The 16,732-nt window shown below is 44.4% G+C and overlaps 1 protein-coding gene across 1 annotated transcript in view; it reads right to left on the reverse strand.

Moving 5' to 3' along the window:
* Positions 1-902: 902 nt before the first annotated feature.
* fgf11a (fibroblast growth factor 11a) overlaps positions 903-16,732 on the reverse strand; it is a 117,315-nt gene continuing 101,485 nt past the window's right edge. The window contains exons 5-6 of the mRNA XM_071378212.1: positions 4,023-4,221; positions 903-3,732 (exon numbers count right to left, since the gene is read on the reverse strand). Coding sequence (XP_071234313.1) covers positions 3,590-3,732; positions 4,023-4,221 — 342 coding nt within the window. The 3' untranslated portion in view covers positions 903-3,589. The remainder of the gene's footprint in view (positions 3,733-4,022; positions 4,222-16,732) is intronic.

Genomic DNA, 16,732 nt, shown 5'->3' on the forward strand with positions numbered 1-16,732 from the left:
TTTCCTCCCCCCCACTCTACTCCTCTCATCCCCTCCATCTCCTCTACCCCCTCTCCTGACAGTCTCACACCATTTAGTTCTAATCTGAGGCAGAAGGAATCTTCCTAGAGACTCATGTTCTCAGAACCTTTCTATAATTGGACATGCTTGGAATTAGCTTGTGGAATCAGTGGGTCAGGCGTGATGTGTGTGTGTGTGTGTGTGTGTGTGTGTGTGTGTGTGTGTGTGTGTGTGTGTGTGTGTGTGTGTGTGTGTGTGTGTGTGTGTGTGTGTGTGTGTGTGTGTGTGTGTGTGTGTGTGTGTGTGTGTGTGTGTGTGTGTGTGTGTGTGATCATAGGCCTGTAGGCTAGGCAACCGGGCTTCCCAAATACATACATCGGAAGCCCTATTTAATTGCTTAATTGAAGTGAATAGTCTGAAACAGTGAGAACCAGAAAGTCTGACAGCCAGCCAGCCAGCCAGCCAGCCAGCCAGCCAGCCAGACAGCCAGCCAGCCAGCCAGCCAGCCAGCCAGACAGACAGACAGACAGACAGACAGACAGACAGACAGACAGACAGACAGACAGCCTAACAAACAGCCTGCTAGCCTAACAGACAGACAGCCTGCTAGCCTAACAGACAGACACCCTGCTAGCATAACAGACAGACAGCCTGCTAGCCTAACAGACAGACAGCCTGCTAGCCTAACAGACAGACACCCTGCTAGCATATCAGACAGACAGCCTGCTAGCCTAACAGACAGACAGCCTGACAGACATACAGACACCCTGGAGGACTTTATCTTCAGCTGCTTTAAACATATTATTAGGGCGGATTGTACAACATGGACCCTGGAGGATTGCAACACTGTCATGTGTGTGTGTGTGTGTGTGTGTGTGTGTGTGTGTGTGTGTGTGTGTGTGTGTGTGTGTGTGTGTGTGTGTGTGTGTGTGTGTGTGTGTGTGTGTGTGTGTGTGTGTGTGTGTGTGTGTGTGTGTGTGTGTGTGTGTGTGTGTGTGTGAGAGAGTGTGTGTGAGAGTGTGTGAGAGTGTTAGTGATGGAGATGCCTGGTGTCAGCACCTTATTTAGGACTACCAGGTCTGGAAGAAGCCATCGTAATTCCTATAATTCTCTCTGATCCCTCGTTCCTCCCTTTCTCTCCTCTGGCTTGACAAACAAGTAGTGGTGTAAAAATACTTTAAAGTACTACTTAATTCGTTTTTTGGCGTATCTGTAATTTACTATTTATATTTTTGACTACTTTTACTTTTACTTAACTACATTCCTTATATTGTACTTTTTACTACATACATTTCTCTTGACACCCAAAAGTACTCTATATATTTTGAGTGCTTGGCAGGACAGGAAAATAGTCAAATTCACGCACTTATCAACCAAACATCCCTGGTCATCCCTACTGCCTCTGATCTGGCAGACTCACTAAACACACATGTTTCATATGTAAATGATGTCTGAGTGTTGGAGTGTGCCCCTGACTTTCCAGAAATAAAAAAAACAAGAAAATGGTGCCATCTGGTTTTTAATATAAGGAATTTGAAATTATTTATACTTTTACTTTTGATACTTAACTATATTTTAAACCAAATACTTTTAGACTTTTACTCAAGTAGAATTTTACTGGGTGACCTTTACTTTTACTTGAGTCATTTTCTATTAAGGTATCTTTACTTTTACTCAAGTATGAACGTTGGGTACTTTTTCCACCACTGCAAACAAGCCCGCTCACTCTAAAGTAGTGAACCTCTCCTCCATCTACCACTCTGCCCTAGCTTACTTCCTCCCAAATGGCACCCTATTTCCTACATAGTGCACTACTTCAGATCAGGGCCCATAGGGCTATGTAGGAAATAGTTTGCGGTAACACTTTATTTGGATAGTCCATCTGTAACTATCTACTAACCCTAGCTCGAACACTAACCTTAACTAACCTTAACCTTATCCTAACCCTAAACTTAACTCTTACCCTAACCTTACCCTCTTACCCTTATTCTAACCCTAATTGTAACCTTAACAAGCAGTTGCTCATCAACAGATGGTTTGTTGATAGTATGACCATAAATCCGGACTATCCAAATAAAGTGTGACCTAACATTCCATTTGGGATGGGAACTCAAATCCCTCCTGTAAACACATCAAGGTAAAATAAAAAACATCACAGTCTTGTATACGCATGTCAGCGACAGGCACCTTATTCCCTGTACTGTGTTACCTTTGACCACAGCTCTGCTCAGTACCATTTCGGATGCAGCCATTGAGAATTAGCAACCTGTAGCTGGCGCTGTCAACGTCAACAAAACAACAACAGATTTCATACTGTACAACAATGACGTTGCTCGGGCAATGACCAGACATGATGGTGGAACGTGCAGTAAAGGAGGCTCGTCTGTTCAGGATACTGGATCATGTGTTGAAGAGGTTCAGTGCGTACTAGTTGGTTATTACATCTGAAGTTGAGATCAACAACAGAAATAAACGTGGAACCAGGAGGTTATTAGCCTGGGTGCCAGTCTGTTTGGCCTGATAATTACATAGGGAGGCTGTAGCCCTCAGAAAAGAACCACAACTGTCTTGCAATAACATACCCAACTACAAAAACACTCAAACAAAACCACAATGGCTCATAATAATGCTCAGAACAGAGCAAATGGAATGGCATCAAACACATGAAAACACATTTGATACCATTCCACTCATTCCGCTCCAGCCATTACCACGAGCCCGTCCACCCCAATTAAGTTGCCAGTGACCTCCTGTGGGCCCTACAGTATGTATCTCCCTGGCTTAAGACATGAGCTAGAGAAATTATACATTGTGTTGTAATGATAGGAGGGTGTAATGCAAACAGATTCCCAGATTCCCAGAGACCAACACCATCTCACTGATGATATCATTACCATTCTTTAAGCCCTGACCCGCACACAATCACCACTCCCTCTCAGCTGGGTGTGTGTGTGCATGTGTGTGCGTGCGTGTGTGTGTAGTTCACTGCAGTGCAGTGGGGAGGTTCCTCTCTCTCTTTCAAGAGGTATGGGAGATTTTGATTAGAGAGCTGCTGTTAACAGCCCTAGAGAAGAACGAGGAAGTTTCTCTTGTGCTGCCGAGTGGAAAATTGACTCCGTGTCACAAACTAATCAAATTGCACCAAAGGTGAACGAGAGAAAGAAGAAAAGAAAAGAGAACCTACACATCATTGCTTAAGTATGGAGGGGATCGCTATGGTCACAAAGGTGCTGACGGACAGAGAATACCTGGTAACAGATGTGAAGAGAACAACAGGGTGCTTGGGGACACGTCCCAAATGGCACCCAATTCCCTTTATAGTGCACTACTTTTGACCAGAGTCCTGTGCAGGCTTTGGTCAGAAGTAGTAGGGAATAGGGTGCCATTTCACATCCTTGGTCAACCTTACATTAGTATGGATGAAACCTGTGGGAATATAGAACAATAGGGCCCCCTGTACGTGCTGCTCGGTGGGGCAGGGGGGAAACATTTGACGGTGACACCCCTTTGTAATAAAAACAGGAAGACTTTGTTCGCCAGTCAGTGCCAGTGCCAGTAAGTGCCCATTGCCCCCTGTCTTCTCCGTGCGCTAGGAAGTTTTGGTTTTGGAGGGCGGGTCTTTCTTGCCGTTCTGCAGCACGGGCGAATCGGAGGTCTTGGCCGTTTTTCTGGGCGGACTCAGCTCGGCAACCACCACCACTTCATGCAGCGAAGGCTCCCTGTACATTGCCACTGTATGGGGGGAGAGAAGGGGAGGGAGGGAGAGAGAGGGGAGGGAGGAGGAGGGTGGAAATAGGGGAGGGATGGGAAAAAAGGATGGGAAAAAAAGAAGTGAGAGAGGAGAGAGAAAGAGAGAGAGAGAGACAGAATAACATTGAGCTGAACAAATCTATTTTTTAAATGAGACCTGAGCAACATCTACAGTAGCCAACTAGTCTCTGCAGAAAGACCGCTTGCTGCCCACAACGTTACAAATGTTCCAGCATGCCCTATGTCTGGGATGTCTGAGAAAAGTAGCCTACCTTCTATGAGTTTGGGCAGGAAGTGGGCGGCCCCCTTGGTCTTCTTGACCCTGTTGCCCTTCATGACCTGTCCGTCCCGGTTGATGCCGATGTACCAGGCCCTGCCCGACTGGGTCTGCCTGTACAGGATGGATGAGTACGTCACGTAGTAGTTCTCAAACACACTCTCTTTGAACTTGCACTCTGGGGTGAAGTGTTCCTGTAGATTAGAAGACAGAGACACACTGATATTCATAGGTGAGCACATAGGAAACACAAATACAGATAAGCAGATGTAGCGCACTCACACACTCACTCATGCTCTAACTCACTCACACACTCACTCATGCTCTAACTCACTCACACACTCACTCACACACTCACAAACGCACACACTCACTCACTCATTCACTCACACACTCACTCACACACGCACTAACTCACACACTCACTCACACACTCACACACTCACTCACTCACTGACTCACACACTCACACACTCACTCACACTCACACACTCACACACTACAGGTCAGTGGACAAGAACAATAGATTGAAAGTGCTGACAAATATTTTGATTCCATTATATATTTATATATTTAATTTCAAATTCCAAAGGCTCAGATGGGAAATGGCGCAGAATGTAGCCCACATTTCCTTGTGACAGGGTTAGGGGAGCATCTGTGTCTGTTGCACAAAATGAACACATAACACACACCCTCAAGCACGAGCACGTGCACGCTCACACAGCACGCACGCACGCACACACACACACACACACACACACACACACACACACACACACACACACACACACACAAACATAGAGGCTATCTGTCCCCATCCTGTCCATCTATATCACCATCCTGTCCATCTATATCTATATCACCATCCTGTCCATCTATATCTATATCACCATCACCATCACCATCCTGTCCATCTATATCTATATCAACATCCTGTCCATTGATATCACCATCCTGTATATCTATATCTATATCTATACCACCATCCTGTCCGTCTATATCTATATCACCATCCTGTCCATCTATGTCACCGTCCTGTCCATCTATGTCACCATCCGGTCCATCTATGTCACTATCCTGTCCATCTATATCACCATCCTGTCCATCTATATATATATATATATATATATATATATATATATATATATATATATATATATATATATATATGTCAACCTCCTGTCCATCTATATCTATATCACCATCCTGTCCATCTCTGTCACCATCCTGTCCATCTAGATATATATCACCATCCTGTCCATTTATATCACCATCCTGTCCATCAAAATCACCATCATGTCCATCTTTGTCACCATCCTGTCCTTCTATATCACCATCCTGTCCATCTATATCACCATCCTGTCCATCTATATATATCACCATCCTGTCCATCTATATCTATATCACCATCCTGTCCATCTATATCACTGTCCTGTCCATCTATGTCACCATCCTGTCCATCTATATCAACATCCTGTCCATCTATATCTATATCTATATCACCATCCTGTCCATCTATATCACCGTCCTTTCCATCTATGCCACCATCCTGTCCATCTATGTCACCATCCTGTCCATCTATATCACCATCCTGTCCATCTATACCACCATCCTGTCCATCTACATCACCATCCTGTCCATCTATATCACCATCCTGTCCATCTATATCACCATCCTGTCCATCTATATCTATATCACCATCCTGTCTATCTATATCTATATCACCATCCTGTCCATCTTTGTCACCATCCTGTCCATCTATATCACCATCCTGTCCATCTATACCACCATCCTGTCCATCTACATCACCATCCTGTCCATCTATATCACCATCCTGTCCATCTATATCACCATCCTGTCCATCTATATCTATATCACCATCCTGTCTATCTATATCTATATCACCATCCTGTCCATCTATATCTATATCACCATCCTGTCCATCTAGATATATATCACCATCCTGTCCATCTATATCACCATCCTGTCCATCTAGATATACATCACCATCCTGTCCATCTATATCACCATCCTGTCCATCTATATCTATACCACCATCCTGTCCATCTATATCACCATCTTGTCCATCCACATCTATATCTAGAAAGCACATTTTATGTCCATTAAAATAACATCAAAATGATCAGAAATACAGTGTAGACATTGTTAATGTTGTAAATGAGTATTGTAGCTGGAAACAGCTGATTTTTTATGGAATATCTACATAGGTGTACAGAGGCCCATTATCAGCAACCATCACTCCTGTGTTCCTTTGGCACTTTGTGTTAGCTAATCCAAGTTTATCATTTTAAAAGGCTAATTGTTCATTAGAAAAGCATTTTGAAAAAATGTTAGCACAGCTAAAAACTGTTGTTTCTGATTACATTGCGTTCGATTACAGGCTCAAAATGGCCAGAAACAAAAACCTTACTTCTGAAACTCGTCAGTCTATTCTTGTTCTCAGAAATGAATGCTATTCCATGTGAGAAATTGCCAAGACACTGAAGATCTCGTACAATGCTGTATACTACTCCAGTCACAGAACAGCACAAACTGGCTCTAACCAGAATAGAAAGAGGAGTGGGAGGCGCCGGTGCACAACTGAGCAAGAGGACAAGTACATTAGAGTGTCTAGTTTGAGACGCCTCACAAGTCCTCAACTGGCAGCTTCATTAAATAGTAGCCGCAAAATACCAGTCTCAACGTCAACAGTAAAGAGGCGACTCCGGGATGCTGGTCTTCTAGGCAGAGTTGCAAAGAAAAAGCCATATCTCAGACTGGCCAATAAAAATAAAATATTAAGATGGGCAAAAGAACACAGACACTGGACAGAGGAACTCTGCCTAGAAGGCCAGCATCCCAGAGTCGACTCTTCACTGTTGACGTTGAGACTGGTGTTTTGCGGGTACCATCCTGTCCATCTATATCTATATCACCATCCTGTCCATCTATATCTATATCACCATCCTGTACATCTATATCTATATCACCGCCCTGTCCATCTATATCTATATCACCATCCTGTCCATCTATATCTACATCTATACCACCATCCTGTCCTTCGATATCTATATCTATATCACCATCCTGTCCATCTATATCTATATCACCATCCTGTACATTTATATACAGTATATATATCTATCTATATCACCAATCTGTCCATCTATGGATCTGACAAGAATGTGTCAGTTACCATAATATGCTCTCTCCATCTCCCACTCTCTTTCTCTCTCGCTCTGTCTCCCTCAGAATTTCACCCTCTCCTCTCTTTCTCGCTCTCTGTCCCTCCCTCTCCATCCCTCCCTCTCCCTCCCCCTTCATTTGGTATCCTTGTCGAGGAACAAACCAATTTTCAGGATTGATTTGGAGCCTTGATGTGACTGGTGAACAGAAAATCCCTGAATAAGGACTTTACTCTCCCTCTCTTCAACATCCATCTGTTTCACTCTCCCTCCTTTCTTTCCTCTCTTTATCTCTCCTTCTTACCTCTGTTTACCCTACTTTTTCCCTTTCTCTCTCTCCCTCCCCTTTTTAAACTCTCTGTTTACCTTTACTACTTCTTCCCTCTCTCTCTCCCTCCCTCTTTTAAACTCTCTGTTTACCTCTTCTTCCTTCTGTTTCTCTCTCCATTATCCTGTTTACCTCTTTTTCATCCCTCTCTTCATCTCTCTCATCCTCCTCTTTCTCCATTATTAAAGACGCAGGCTTTAACGTCTATATATCCATTATACACACCTGCATAGCTAATTACATTGACTTCAATTGCTACCTTAATTACACATGAATTACCTGACTTACTCATTAACTTAACGTTGATAGCAAAGCGTGGGGTGTAGAGGTCTAATCTTTAGAAGTTGTGATCTAATCCACTATCATTAGTTCATTAAATTGTCTTAGCTATAAATAAGATCCAGCCCAGGCAATCTTCCTTAAAATGGGGTTGGATCTTTAGAGGAAGTTTTATAGGCTAACACACACACACACACACACACCCACGCACACCCCACGCACACACACGCACACGCACACACACACACATCCAGACACACACATACCTTCAAAGAGATATGTCTTTGAGTTAACAGCGAGAAGCCCAGAGCAAACCAGACAGCCTCGCTGAACCCCATTAATTGATTAATTAACTTAATTAAATGGGAACTCCCTACAGAACACCGGAGAAGGGAGAGCGAACGGGGTGTGTGTGTGTGTTTGTGGGTTTGTGTGTGTTCAAAGAATGACTCCATTACAGCGGAGTCCAGGGACCAGTTCATCTCTAAACCACTAGGGACTGTACCCTTCTACAGCAGGTCCCCATAGCACATCTCAATCAGTTTGCAGTTAGGATGTGAGGAATCGAGGAAAGAGAACCTATCTCCTCGCCTCCTTCTCAAAACCCAGGGGGGACGTTAGACCATCTCCTCCAGTACGGTTGAGAAGGAGGCAAGGAGATTAGAAATGAGATAGAACCAATGTATGGCCCCTAAGAGGAACCAACCTAAACACTATGGCTGTCCTAAATGGCACCCTGTTCCCTATATAGTACACTAGTTTTGACTAGTACACTAGTCCTATGGTCCCTGGTAAAGGTACTGCACTAAAAAGGTGAATAGGGTGTCATCTGGGATGCATCCTACAGTACCAGTCAAAAGTTTGAACACACTTACTCATTCAAGGGTTTTTCATTATTTTTACTACTTCTACATTGAAGACATCAAAACTATGAAATAACACATATGGAATCATGTATTAACCAAATAAGTGTTAAAACAAATCAAAATATATATTATATTTTAGATTCTTCAAAGTAGCCACCCTTTGCCTTGATAGATTTGCACACTCTTGGCATTCTCTCAACCAGCTTCACCTGGAATGCTTTTCCAACAGTCTTGAAGGAGTTCCCGCAAATGCTGAGCATTTGTTAGCTGCTTTTCCTTCACTCTGCGGTCCGACTCATCCCAAACCATCTCAAATTGGTTGAGGTCGGGTGATTGTGGAGGCCATGTCATCTGATGCAGCACTCCATCACTCTCTTTCTTGGTAAAATAGCCCTTACACAGCCTGCATTGGGTATTGGGTCATTGTCTTGTTGAAAAACAAATTATAGTCCCACTAAGCCCAAACCAGATGGGATAGTGTATATCGCTGCAGAATGCTGTGGTAGCCATGCTGGTAAAAACATCACAGACAATGTCACCAGCAAAGCACTCCCACACCATAACAACTCCTCCTCCATGCTTTATGGTGGGAAATACACATGTGGATATCAGCCGTTCACCTACACCGCGTCTCACAAAGACACGGCGGTTGGAACCAAAAATCTCCAATTTGGACTCCAGACCAAAGGACAAATTTCCACCGGTCTAATTCTTCTGCTTATTGGTGTCCTTTGGTAGTGGTTCCTTTGCAGCAATTCGACCACGAAGGCCTGATTCACAGTCTCCTCTGAACAGTTGATGTTGATGTGTGTGTCTGTTACTTGAACTTGGAAGCATTCATTTGGGCTGCAATTTCTGAGGCTGGTAACTCTAATGAACTTATTCTCTGCAGCAGAGGTTACTCTGTGTCTTACATTCCTGTGGCAGTTCTCATGTGAGCCAGTTTCATCATAGCGCATGATGGTTTTTGCGACTGCACTAGAAGAAACTTTCAAAGTTCTTGACATTTTCCGGATAGACTGACCTTCATGTCTTAAAGTAATGATGGACTGTCGTTTCTCTTTGCTTATTTGAGCTGTTCTTGCCATGATAGGGACTTGGTCTTTTACCAAATAGGGCCATCTTCTGTATACCCCCCCCCCCCCCCCCTACATTGTCACAACACAACTGATTGGCTCAATTGCATTAAGGAGGAAAGAAATTCCACAAATTAACTTTTAAGAAGGCACACCTTCTTCAGGATTGGTGGGTCCCCTGTGGGACGGTTGAGCCCTTGCAGGACGGTTGAGCTAATGTAGGCTAATGCGATAAGCATGAGGTTGTAGGTAACAAGAACGTTTCCCAGAATTAGACATACCTGATATTGGCAGAAAGATTACATTCTTGTTAATCTAACTGCACTGTCCAATTTACAGTTGCTATTAAAGTGAAATAATACCATGCTATTGTTTGAGGAGAGTGCACAATTTTGAAAATGAAAAGTTATTAATACACAAATTAGGCACATTTGGGCAGTCTTGATACAACATTTTGAACAGAAATGCAATGGTTTATTGGATCAGTCTGAAACTTTGCACATGCCCTACTGCCATCTAGTGGCCAAACTATTAATTGCACCTGGGCTGGAATAATACCTTATGGCCTTTCTCTTGCATTTCAGAGGTGTTGGTAAAAAGAAATACTAAAAAAAGTTTTTTTTTTTCTTTGTATTATCTTTTACCAGATATATTGTGTTATATTATCCTACATTCCTTTCACATTTCCACAAACTTCAAACTGTTTCCTTTCAAATGGTACCAAGAATATGCATATCCTCACTTCAGGGCCTGAGCTACAGGCAGTTAGATTTGGGTATTTCATTTTAGGCGAAAATTGAAAAGGGGGCCGATCCCTGAGAGGTTTTAAATGCATTCCAGTTGACTACCTCATGAAGCTGGTTGGGAGAATGCCAAGAGTGTGCAAAGCTGTCATTAAGGCAAACGGTGGCTATTTGAAGAATCTCAAATATAAAATATATTTTGATTTGATTAACACTTTTTTACTACATGATAACATATGTGTTATTTCATAGTTTTGATGTCTTCACTATCACTCTACAGTGTAGAAAATAGTAAAAAATAAAGGAAAACCCTTGAATGAGTAGGTGTTCTAAAACTTTTGACCAGTAGTGTATGTGGCACCTAAGAGGACCCAAGCCAGACATTGTAAGGCCCTTGAGGGCCCTAGACAGACACAGTGTGGCCCAGGCCACCTCTCCTCATTAAATAAACAGTACTCCTTTGGGGCTCCTAAACACAGCCAGTTCCTCTCTCTCTCTCCAGGGTCATCAATAAATAAAACCACACTGCTCTCTGAGCTGTGAGTGGGGGGAAGGAATTAATAAAGGATGGATGGATAGAAGGAGGGAGGGAGGTAAAGAGAGAATGCTAAAACGTGTCCAGCACCTTTCAGTGTTGTACCCAGGGGCCTAAAATGAAGGGAAGAAGGAGAGAATGAAAGAGAACTCATAAACATAACTCTTCACTCCTAAAATGAATGGTTGTGTTGAAAGGAATTCAAACAAAAGCGGATGGGAACCTTTCCCCTCTGCTGTGAACTGCATCCCTTAGGCCATGACTAAGAGGGAGGAAGACTTTTATCATGCACTGCGGCGACCCAAACTCTCCATCACACACACACACACATATTGACTCCCCCTGAACTCAGCGGGACTTCAGCTATGTTTCTTAATTATACCCAGCCATCACCATGTCTTTAGACGTCTGAAGGCATGTCTTAAAAATTGAAGTTGTATTAAGACATCTTAGAAACAATAAGATGCTTTAAGACACTAAAACTATTATTTCTACAGTTTAGTTGTTTACTTATTGATTCCATGTCTGTTTCGTAGTGATTTGTCAATCACACAACACACCAATTCATCAGAGACTTTCTTTCTTTCTTTCCTCTGCTGTAGCTCCCTCTCTGTCTACCCCATTCTATTCCTTTTTTCATCCTTGTTCCTATCGATTCTGGTACAGGTTCAGGGTGATTTCATACTAACCTATTAATGGGTACTGATTCAATCGGTAGGTCAGTTAGAGGGCTTGTCTGTCAAAGTCTGGTTGGATGTTTTTCAAAGTGCTCTTTCACTCTCTAACCAACCAGCGGTCACTCTTTCACTCTCTAACCAACCAGCGACCACTCTTTCACTCTCTAACCAACCAGTGACCACTCTTTCACTCTCTAACCAACCAGTGACCACTCTTTCACTCTCTAACCAACCAGTGACCACTCTTTCACTCTCTAACCAACCAGCGACCACTCTTTCACTCTCTAACCAACCAGCGACCACTCTTTCACGCTCTAACCAACCAGTGACCACTCTTTCACTCTCTAACCAACCAGCGACCACTCTTTCACTCTCTAACCAACCAGCGACCACTCTTTCACTCTCTAACCAACCAGTGACCACTCTTTCACTCTCTAACCAACCAGTGACCACTCTTTCACTCTCTAACCAACCAGCGACCACTCTTTCACTCTCTAACCAACCAGCGACCACTCTTTCACTCTCTAACCAACCAGCGACCACTCTTTCACTCTCTAACCAACCAGTGACCACTCTTTCACTCTCTAACCAACCAGCGACCACTCTTTCACTCTCTAACCAAACAGCGACCACTCTTTCACTATCTAACCAACCAGTGACCACTCTTTCACTCTCTAACCAACCAGCGACCACTCTTTCACTCTCTAACCAACCAGCGACCACTCTTTCACTCTCTAACCAACCAGCGACCACTCTTTCACTCTCTAACCAACCAGTGACCACTCTTTCACTCTCTAACCAACCAGCGACCACTCTTTCACTCTCTAACCAACCAGTGACAACTCTTTCACTCTCTAACTAACCAGTGACCACCTCATAATGACAAGGGTAATGTAGGTAATGTGAATGTTAGTCCCTGGGTCACCTTTTCTTCTCTCCTGCATAAATATATCATATCTAGTGAAAACCTGAATAAAGTACAGATCGACACAGTACAGATCTAGGATCAGGTCCCACCTGCCCATATAACCGTTTTCATGATCATCTAAAAGCCTAAACTGAGCCTAGATCAGTACTCCTACTCTGATATGATAACACATGATCATCACACACATCATATTATCATACACATCACACTCTGATATGAGACAATGAATGTGGGCAGCAGGTATCCTAGCGGTTAGCGCGTTGGTCCAGTTACTGAAAGGTTGCTGGTTCAAAGCAGACAAAGTGAAGAACCTGTCAATGTGCCCTTGAGCAAAGCACAACCCTAATTTCTCCTGCAAATTGGGAAAAGGGATACCTAGTCCGTTACACAACTGAATGCATTCAACCAAAATGTGTCTTCCACATTTAACCCAACCCATCTGAATCAGAGAGGTGCGGAGTGCTGCCTTAATCGACACCCATGTCACCGGCTTAACCGCTAGGCTACCTGCCACCCACTCTGGATAATAGTGTCTGCTAAATGACAACAATATAAATAAATATGGTCCAATAACTATATCACTATTGCAATTCCACCTCTCTCCTGCAGGGGCTGCTCAAACACACAGGCTGCTTGGGGCTTGTAGTACAGTCTGCCTGCTGCTGTGGGTGATACAATACTAACACAGAGACCACTTCTCCAAAACACCTAACCTAAGATCTCTCACTGCATTGGCCCTCTTAAAACAGGCTAAAATCCACTCAGGTTCGACACCTGCGTTACACATGTGAGGATTTCATTTTGTTTTTTTGTTGTTGCTAAATCAATCCCTCCTGTTGCATATTTGAGGCAGATTTGTCACGGGCACATCCTCTCTCACACGCCACATTACATAAGTTAATCCGGAACAGAGAGAGAGATGAGGGTGAGAAGGGGAGGGAGGAAGGGAGAGGGAGTGTTGAGGGTTAAGGATTTGGGACAGAGATAGATGAGAGAACAGAACGGAGATACAAGCGTGCGAGAGAGAAAGAGAAAGAGAGTGGGAGGAAGAGGAAGAGACAGAGCAAGAGAGAGAGAGTGTGTGAGCAAGATGGAAACAACTATTTACATCCTACTGCTCAACTCTGAGCTTGCACACCTAGCAGGAACCAGGTTGATTTCCAGACATTGGCACCAACCAGAACCCCCCAGTCTTCTACTCCCCCTCTCTCCCCCTCTCTCCCCCACTCCCTCTTTCTCCTCGTCTCTCCTCCACCAGTACTTGCTGGGTTGACATTAACCATTCAGCTCTCAAAGCAGTCAACTGGAGAATTGATTTCATGTAGGACCTCAGTGAAAAGTCAATAGGCATTAGTGCAAAAAAAAACAAACAGGATTAGGCTTTGGTTGTATGCACCCAAGCATGGAGAAGATAGAAACGCTTCCAAGCTCGGAATCGGCCAACTAAAGGTTAATCCTGGGTTGAACCATCCTGACACTTATTGGCTGGCTCTCTGAGGACAATGGTATTTCACACCGTTGATCGGATACAACGAGTGTGTGTAAATGTGTGTGTGTGCGTGTCTGTGTGACAGGTTTTACGCGAGACACCGTCGCTGTCTCCAACGTCATCTGAGACGTCAACGGATACAAAACATCCTTATAAACAGCCTATAAAAGACATGACGAGAACGAGAACATCCCATATCACTCATTAAAGCCGTCTGTCCTTTATTATAGAGACAATTAGGGCATAATAAAGGACGTGTCTGTAATAGAGGGTTTCAGGTACTGTAGTCCAGGTGCATGGAGGGGTCGTAAGCCAAATGATCACCTTGGATCTTCTTACCTGGATCCCTGAGCTGCTGGAGCCTTCACAGTCACTGACCCCACTGACACACACACACACACACGCAAAAACACACACACCATGTTCAGAACAGCTGGAGAGGAGGAGGAGGGGGGTTGTCCTCTGCATCTCACCTTGTCTGCCAGACCCCGCTGAGCGTTTGGGGATTTTCCAGAGGAAACTAGAACTAACCTACCCACCACCCGCAGCCCTCTCCCTCTCTCTCTCCCTCTCTCCCTCCCTCTCTCTCTTTCTCTCTCCCTCCCCCTCTCTCTCTCTCTCTCTCCCCCTCTCCCTCACTCCCTCTCTCTCCCTCCCTCTCTCTCTTTCTCCCTCTCTCCCTCAACCCCCATCTCTCCTACCTCTCAACCTTGCCCTCCTCTCTCTCTCCATCTCTTACTAACGCTCTACCTCCCCCCATACCTGAAGCCCACGTGTGTCTGCATGCCTTCGCTGCTAGGTCAGTTTCAGGGAAGGGAGGGGAGAAGAGTGAAGAAGAGGATAGACAGAATGAGAAAAACAGAGAGAGAGTTTGAATGAAGGGAAGGAGGGAGAGAGGGAGTGCTGACTCGATGGAAAAGAGACAAGCGTTTTCTGATTCGATGGAAGGTGTGGAAGGTCACAAGAGAGGGACGGAGGGGGAGATGTGTGTGTGCATGTGTGCGTGCATCCATATGTGTTTGTTTGTGTGTTTGTACGTGTGCACTCCTGCGTGTGTGTGTGTGTGTGTGTGTGTGTGTGTGTGTGTGTGTGTGTGTGTGTGTGCGTGCGTGCGTGCGTGCGTGCGTGCGTGCGTGCGTGCGTGCGTGCGTGCGTGCGTGCGTGCGTGCGTGCGTGCGTGCATGCATTGGCATGTGTTTGTGTGTTACTGTACGTGTGTGTGCACTCCTGCGTGCCTGCGTGTGTGTGCGTGTGTTGCACAGTGCAGGGTGGTCTCTGAGGCCAGTGTGGATCCTTGCAGGTTCTAGCGGTATTGACTAATTAGCTCATCCGTCAGGGCCAGGGGCCAAGGGCTAGGGGGCCAAAGAGGGAGTAAAACCCCACCCCTCAACCATCTCAACCCCCCTCCTAAACCAGACATGAGTAATCACCCTGACAACCTGAGGACAAGGTTGAACGAACAAGCAACAGTTTGAACACTGTGTTCCTAGTTCATTCCGGGTCAGAAAACCTCCAACTAGGCACACTCGCTTCAGGGTTTATCTTATGTGACTGTTTGGCAAGACAGGGATATGTACTAACAAGCCTAAATTCAATCTGGTTCTAACTGTAGGGGCAAAAAGGGTAGTTGACCTGAATCTAACACTCGTATGGTTTGTGGACAGCAGCGGTAAAAGGGTTTTGTGTGTTTAATGTATACAGTAGTGGTGTTGTAAATACGCTATAGATACTGTACGTCACATACAGTACAGTGCATTCGGAAAGTATTCAGACCCCTTGACTTTTTACACATTTAGTTACGTTACAGGCTTATTCTAAAATGTATTGAATAGTTTCTTTCCCCTCATCAATATACACACAATACCCCATAATGACAAAGCAAACACCACTTTTCAGAAATTCTTGCAAATGTATAAAATAAAATAAAAATGGAAATATGACATTTACATAAGTATTCAGACCCTTAACTCAGTACTTTGTTGAAGCACCTTTGGCAGCGATTACAGCCTCGAGTCTTCTTGGGGATGGCGCTACAAGCTTGGCACACGTGTATTTGGGGAGTTTCTCCTTTTCTTCTCTGCAGATCTTCTCAAGCTCTGTCAGGTTGGATGGGAAGCGTTGCTGCACAGCTATTTTCAGGTCTCTCCAGATATGTTCGATCTGGTTTAAGTCCGGGCTGGGCCACTCAAGAACATTCAGAAACTTGTCCCAAAGCCACTCCTGCATTGTCTTGGCTGTGTGCTTAAGGTCATTGTTCTGTTGGAAGTTGAACCTTCGCCCCAGTCTGAGGTCCTGAGCACTCTGGAGCAGGTTTTCATCAAGGATCTCTCTGTTCTTTGCTCCGGTAATCTTTCCCTCAATCCTGACTAGTCTCCCAGTCCCTGCTGCTGAAAACATCCTCACAGCATGATGCTGTTTCCTCCAGACGTGACACTTGGCATTCAGAACAAATAGTTCAGTCTTGGTTTCATCAAACCAGAGAATCTTGTTTCTCATGGTCTGAGAGTCTTTAGGTGGCTTTTGGCAAACTCCAAGCTGGCTGTCGTGCCTTTTACTGAGGAGTGGCTTCCTTCTGGTCACTCTAACAAAAAGGCCTGAT

This window comes from Salvelinus alpinus, chromosome 31 (assembly GCF_045679555.1).
Source record: "Salvelinus alpinus chromosome 31, SLU_Salpinus.1, whole genome shotgun sequence".
NCBI classification, from domain to species: domain Eukaryota; kingdom Metazoa; phylum Chordata; class Actinopteri; order Salmoniformes; family Salmonidae; genus Salvelinus; species Salvelinus alpinus.